This window comes from Varanus komodoensis, unplaced genomic scaffold (genome assembly GCF_004798865.1).
Source record: "Varanus komodoensis strain SLA01 unplaced genomic scaffold, ASM479886v1 scaffold44_3, whole genome shotgun sequence".
NCBI classification, from domain to species: domain Eukaryota; kingdom Metazoa; phylum Chordata; class Lepidosauria; order Squamata; family Varanidae; genus Varanus; species Varanus komodoensis.
The window spans coordinates 3675603-3682894 of NW_025336010.1; the positions used below are offsets into that span (position 1 = coordinate 3675603).

General features: G+C 54.7%; 1 protein-coding gene across 1 annotated transcript in view; it reads right to left on the reverse strand.

Moving 5' to 3' along the window:
* Positions 1 to 6725: 6725 nt before the first annotated feature.
* The window catches only part of LOC123030341 (apelin receptor A-like), a 946-nt gene continuing 379 nt past the window's right edge, over positions 6726 to 7292 (reverse strand). The window contains exon 2 of the mRNA XM_044444194.1: positions 6726 to 7271. Coding sequence (XP_044300129.1) covers positions 6726 to 7271 — 546 coding nt within the window. The remainder of the gene's footprint in view (positions 7272 to 7292) is intronic.

Below are 7292 nucleotides of genomic sequence, written 5' to 3' on the forward strand. Positions count from 1 at the left end.
TGCTGGCAGGACAGTGTCCTGGTTCAAGTGGACCTGCAGTGCAACCTTTGTGAGGAACCACAGAGCCATCTTCCCTCTATGAGAGGTGAGGAATGGTGGATGGATGTGCAAAACGCAAAGTTCACTCACCTGCCTCACCAAAGTGATTGCCATCGAAAAATGCAACCTTCCACAGTGGCCACGGGCTCGAAGGGGGGCTTCGTAAGTGCCTGCAGAACCACCAACAAACCATCCTGGCATGAAGGAACATGGGTATAGGACCAGGATATGCAGACCTCTCAGGAATCAATGGGACAATGGATGCAAGAACAATGACAACCGTCCTGTGGAAAGAAGAGATTGCCAGCAGAAACACTTTAATGGAGGATGGTTCCAGGCCTCTAGGGTGCAGTGCATGTAGATTTGCTGTGGGCCTCGCTCTTCAAAGCCCTGCCCTTCCCCTGAATGCACCTTGCTTGCTGCACAGGATGGAAGGTCAGAGAAGTTGGTGCTGGGGAGAGGAAGGCAATGGGTGAAAAGGGTCACGGCCACAATCTGAGGTGCAGGGCAGCATCCTTGTGGACTTGGGCCAGGTGGAGAGAAGTCAAAGGGCACATAAATGGCTTTGTTCTTGTGACAGGCTGCCCAGTTGTCTCTTGACGAAGGGTGAGCCCATGAATGAAGGTTCTTCAGAATGCCCTCTCCTTAACAGTCCTGCTCCGTTCCTGGTCAACTCCAGGCTGTGGCTTCCTTGGTGGATTGTTCCATCTCCTGGTTGGTCGTCGTCTTCTGCCTTGAACTTTCCCTAGCCCTGTTGTCTTCTCCAGTAACGAAATAGCTTAGGTGGCCTCAATTAGGTGGGATAGGGTAGTTCCACCCTTCCCAATAATGGTGTCCTCCAGATGTGCTTGACTGTGACCCCCACATCTGGAGGACACCAGGTGGGGAAGGTGGGGGCAGTGGCAAAGTAAGTAAATCGTAGTCTGCGAAGTCCATGGCTCCGATTCTGCCTGAGCCATGAATTCTCTAGATCATGGGTGTCGAAGGCCCAGCCTGTCCACCTAATTCACCCAAGCTGGGCTCCCAGTCTTGCCTGGCCCCTCTGTGGGAAGAATCTTAGGCGGTCTCTGATGGAACTAGCAAGCCACTCTTTCTCCACGGGAGTGGCAGGCAGTGTGCCAAGGGAGCAGTCCACTTGAAGCCATTCCCCCATCCTCCAGCAAAGAGCCTTTGCAGGGGGCCACCACCCCATGGGGACAGTATGTGTGGTCAGAGGAAGTGTCCCTCCTCCAGGCACTAACCAAATTCCTTTCTCCCTGCTCAAAGAGCTGTGGCACTCCGTGGAGGGACGCTCAAGAATTTCACTTCAGTTCTCAAATGGCTTGAGAATGCCCCTTTGTAACCCTGCATGTGAATGGAAGCTCGTGCTCAGAAAGCTTTTCCACATTCCAAAACTTGTGTTCATGTTTGCAGAAGGTGCCCTTGAAAAATGAGTAACTTTCCCCTTCAAATGAACAAAAAATGAGGACAAGAGTGAGCCGAAGTGAGACTGCAGAGAGGTGGGGCTTCCCTAGTTCTTCCAATTCTGTGCCTCTGAGCACAAAGAAGTGCAACGGGGTGGGGGCAGGCTGGGACAGGAGAGGGTAAGGGAGACGCTTCCCACTCATGGGCATCACTGGATCTTCTGGGTAGGTCTCGGGGGCCATTTGACTCCCTGACTCCAGCACCTGCTCCGGCTGGATGTAGTCAAGCTCCTTGCAGTGCCGCTCCTCCTATCTGCAAAATGCAGGTTTGGCAATAATGCAAGATTACTTCACAGGGTCACTGCAAAGCAGCTTTCCCCAGCCTGGTGCCCTTTTCAGTGCCCATCATCCTTCACCCTTAGTCATGCTAGCCAGGGCTGATGGGCATTGAAGTCCAACACATCAGGAAGCCATTAGACTGGCAAAGGATACTCAAGGTATGGAATGTGCTATAAATGCAATTCTTGTGTTTACATGGACTAACTACTTTTTAACCTTTGTGAGGTACCTGAGTCAGACTGGTAGCAGACATTAAAAAAAAACTTTTTAACACTGACATCTATTTCAAATTGCATGTGGCAATTGCTGCCTTCAAGAAGCCATTGCCCTTTTCTGCACGCAGAAGATACCTCTTTTCAAAGATGGTGTTTGCTACCCTACCCACAGGCCCGGCATCTCTGCAGGACAAGGAGCACGTGCTTTTTCTGCTTCAGTCTTCAATTTCCTTCAAATACAATTGTTCAATACCACTGTTTATTTACCTCAGCTAACATACGTGTGATTTCAAGTGCGATCCTATAGCTTCCCAGCCTTGGAATTGGGGCTCTGAAAACAGAGCTGCCTCCCCCGCCCTGTTTGTCACTTGACTGACTCTCCAAGGTCAGAAATCAGCCTTGGAGAGAAGGAAAGGGGGTGTGCTGGGGAAGTGCAGAGGGGGAACGCCTAGGACCAGTGGCCGATTGGCCTCCGAACACAACCAGCCTCCTGCCCTCCCTCTCTGTGGTGCTTCATTTGGATGGCTGAACGTGGCCATCTAAACGGAAAGCAGGGCACGGGGCATGGTGGCCGCTAAGAGCACCATTTCCGTGCATCACACCATGCGCTGGAGCATGCGAGCCCCTGAGTGCAGAGCTGTATGTGCCTCCAGGATGGCCAAGTACTTGGACTGCATCCTTACCTAACATTTATTTAACTGCTTAATTAATATGATAATACACCACATCGAAAGATGTCACCACAACAGACAATGATGGCAGTGGGAAGTCCTGCTGTGAGCAAGAAGAGTTTGAATGCTCTGAGTTCAAGTAAAGAAGTTGCCAGGATAAGTGGAAGAAGCTCTCAGGGTGAGAGCTGAGAGATCTGTGGTTTAAATTAACCTCCTCAAGACTTTCTCAATGAATAAAATAAACAGTGCAGCTTAGAGAGTAAACACCCAAGTTACGGGAGGAAGACGTCATTTGCCACCCGAATTGTTCCGAAGGTTGGAAGACGAAGCTGGAGGTTTAATTAGTGATAGCCAAGAAGCATTTTTCTCCCTCTCTCCTAATAGTAGCAAGCCGGATGGCCATTTTATTTTGTGACAATGAGATAGAAGGTGGTCCTTCTTTACACACAGTGCACACTTAGCTAAGTGGAGTCATTTACAGTGGAAGCTGCAATGATTGTTTGTTCGGCCAGGGTTTTTTTTAATAACAGGACAATTTCACAAGAATGCAGCTGGATTATACTGAGTGAGACCATTCACCCAACTGCCCAGTATTTTCAGTAGGCCTGGGGGTTTTGGGCCCTACCTTGCTAGGAATCCTAGAGTTGGAAGGGAGCTTAGAGATGAACCCCTGCAGATTCAGCAAAGCAGGGTGCAGAACATCAGGCCCAGATCAGGGTGTCTGTCTGGCAAGCTGGTCACTCCCTGCTCCCAAGCACTGATTTCCAGCTTCGGACACTCCCCCTACTCATTCTGAAGGGTTGCAATACTTCTCCTAAGGCTTGGTCACTTGCAGTAAGAACTTTAAGCCAAAGTATGCTCCTTGGTTTTGCATTTGGGGTGGCCTATACTAATATATTTCTCCAGTAACTGTTCAGCAACAGAAGAGCTTTGAAGTCCATGAAAGACAAGGCAGAAGGGAGCAGTGGTACCTCGGCTCACGAACATCTCAGTTCACAACCAAATTAGGTCGCGAACAGAAATTTAGGAAAAACATTTCCTCTGGTTGCGAACTCCACATCAGGTGTTGATTGCGATTGCGCCCATCTCCCCCACCCAAGCGCGCCCACGATCACGCCTGTCCCCCCCCCCCCAAGAGCACCTGCGATTGTGCCTGTCTTCTCTGTGATTAAAAAAATATTTACAGAACATATTAACCTTACTTACACTGAACCTTCTGGGGAAATTTAACTTGGTTCACAACCAATTTGGGTCGCAACCAGAGTCGTGAAACGGATTAAGTTCGTGAACCAAGGTACCACTGTATTAAGCATTGTTGATGTATGCAAAGATCAAACAGTAGGTGTGCAAATATTTGGGTGTGCCAAGAATCCACAAAAATGCTGCTGTTTCCATTCCTAAGAATCTGGAAGAAGCTAACTGTTGCTTTCACCTTTTTCAAGGCCTGCAAATCGAATCCCGTATCTTTGCTAACAACAGGTCTCCAATTGCTCCCAGCCCGGTGCAAAAGTTCTTCAGGGGATTTGGGGGACTTTCACTTGTGTGTGTGGAAAGAGGAAAGATCCCCACCTTTTGATGAAGTGAGCGTTGAGAGACTTCTAGCATAGCAGGGAGCAGTGAGTTTGAGTCTGGGCACAGATTTGGCATTACACCATCAACACTAGAGGCAGTGGCATCCACAGGGCAGCTTCTGCTTAATTTTTGGCCTGTACGTAGATGCAGCTGGGATTAGTTTGACCAAATCTCAATTGTCAGGGTCTCCAGGAAGGGTGCCCTATTATATCTTTGCATTTTGTGTTTGGCAGCTGCACAGGGGTGCAGCTTCATGTTCAAGCTTCAGGGCCTCGTAGCTGAGCTCCAGCCCCACACGACCACACAGAGGGTGGCAGGCGCAGAAACAAACTGCTTTGTTCCCACAGTCACAGTTTGTGTGTCTAAAATACAAAACTGCCCATGCTGAAAGGTCGGTCGGTCCGTCGGAGTCGGCAACTTTTTATTTTTGTTTTTGCTGTAACGCAGAAATGGAGGAGCACTTGCAGAGAAAGGCGTGGTGACTGCTGGGGTCCTGGGTGGGGAGAGATGTTAGTCATGTCCTTCACAGCTTCAGGAGTGCACACGGCCATTGAAAAGTGCGTGTGTGGGGGGGGCGAGGCAGGGGGAGGATAAGATCAGGAATGCCAGGCTCTGAAATCCTCAGTGCACCACTGGGACAGCATCCAATCTCCACGAGAACCCGCCCCAAAACTCTTTTTTGCACCCTCCCCCCGAGAGATCTCTAGCCATTGTTTTTTCCCCCTTTTTGCTCTGGGTTTTGAGCATCCTTCAACACTTCCTCTGGCCACCCTGCATGTTCGGTGTCGTGTCTGGGGGCAAGGGGGGCTCGTATTGGTCAGGACAGCAAGGTGGCTGCAGAGTGATGCCCATGCCCAGCTCCCAGTGGGAAGGATGACTTTGAAGGGAGAAAGCCAGACCAAAGTATTTGGCTGCAGCTCAGCGTGCCCTGCCCTCACCTTCTTCTGCCGCTGAACGATGCCAGGGAGTGTTTGTGGGAACTGCACCGTCCCCTCCACGCACACATGCACATCCTGTTGTGTCCCCAGCAGGCAAAGTTTCCAGATGCAGTGACTTGAGAAAGCATGGAATCTCTTTATCCGAAGCAAACTCCAAAGTGGTCTCTGTGGGTGAGAGGAAGAGTAGCCTCCAGACCTTCTGCCATGGGTTGCCTCTCCCTTGTGCTGAATTACAAATGGGACCTGGAATGAATCCTCACAGGGCATCCATCTGACCTGGAGCACTGCTGCGAACATGCCCGCGAGCCGAGCCGAGCCGAGCCGAGCGCTCCTGCAGCCCAGTCGCTCCCAACGCTTCTCCGTTTCATTCTCCACTTGCCATCCGCAGGGCTGTGTACACTGCGCCCGGTGCGGTCAGATCGGAGGGAGGCATTTTTGTCCCCCTCTCAGAATACTACAGCCCAGCAGGATCACCCCATGAAGTTCAATAGAGGAGATTCAGGGCAGATAAAAGGACATTCTTCGCCCAGTGCAGTTAAACGCTGGAACTGGCTGCAAGATGCAGCCGTGGCCCTCAGAGAGTGGGTCTCCTCCAGAGAGGCATGCGTGACGGCTACTTATGTGTGTTAAAAGAGAGGGAAAGCGGGGAGGGCAAGGGGGGAAAGGGCACGACGACGCATCCCAGCTACGATCTCCAGCCTAAATGTCAGCGTGGAAAGAGCACCAGGGAAGAAAGGAGCCTGGCTGTCCCAGGCATCTTAACAACCTGAGGCAGTGGATGTGGAGGGGCTTTCCTCAGTTCGGGAGCTGGTGCTGAGCAAAGCGCTCTGCACGCTGCCACCTCCTCCGTCGCATGAGAGGTCTGGGGGCACTGGGAGCGGCAGCTCCCTTGGGGACAGAACGCTCGGGCAGCCACCCCCCCCCCTCGTCACCCAGCCCCTTGCAGGAAATCGGGGCAGTGCGCCCAACAAGCCCCGGGAAGCCAAGCCGCCTTTTTTTCTAGCAGGATAATCCGGGAACCTGGGAACTCGAGGGAGCGTTGGACACGTAAGGCCTCCTGGGTAAAATTCCCTGCGATAACCTGGGCCGGGGCCCCAGCAGTCTGCAGACTTTTCCTTCCGTGGAACCTCCCCAGCCTAGCCAAACTACCCCCCCTCCCCATGAGGAATGCGAAGTTGCCCGCTCCACCCGCCCCCCCCCACGCGCACGTCCGGGGACGGGGAAAAATCTGCGTCGTTTTCCTGAGGAGGGAAGAAACCCACGTTTATTGCTTACAAGCGCGAGGAGAGTCACCCGGGCCTGCCCGCAGGGCGAGCGGGCGGGCCGCACGGAGCACCGCGGCGGGGGCACGTGGCGAGGGCACCGCGACGCGACTGTCCGCCTGGAGAGGGGCGCGCGCAGGGCGAGTCTCCGCGCCTCCGGCACGTCCAGCGAGAGGCCCAGGCGCGCCGGAGCCTCCGCGCCGCGCCGGGCGCAGTCCGAGCGCGGGCAGGCGCCGTCCCGCGCGGTCGCTCTCTGGCCGGGCGGCGTCCCGGCGGCCGGTGCGCGTCACACCTTGGTGCCCGAGGAGGCCACCTCGGACTTCTGCGTCTGCCCGCTGAGCGTGGACGAGACGGAGCCCGCCTGGCCGCGCAGCGCCGGGCGCACGCCGAGCAGCTGCAGGCACTGCGCGCGGAAGCGGCCGTCGAAGAAGGCGTAGAGGAAGGGGTTGAGGCAGCTGTTGACGTAGGCCAGGCAGGTGGCGTAGGGGTGCAGGCGCAGGATGAGCGCCAGCCAGTCGCAGGGCAGGCGCAGCTGGCCCGCCCAGTGCAGCACGTAGAGGCCCTTGAGCGCGTGGAAGGGCAGCCAGCACAGCGCGAAGACGGCCACCAGCGCCGCGATGATGCGCAGCAGGCGCCGCCGCCGCGGGGCCTCCTCCTGCCGCGCGCGCCGCTGGAAGTGGCGGCTGACGGTGGCGCCGATGGCGCAGTAGCAGAGCGTCATGAGCAGCAGCGGCAGCGCGAAGCCCAGCGCCGTGGTGGCCAGGCTCAGCCCGGCCAGCCAGCGCGCCTCCTCGGCGGGGCCGCGCGCCACGCCGCTCAGGTCCAGGTCGCACTCGACGGCCGCCGCGCCCGC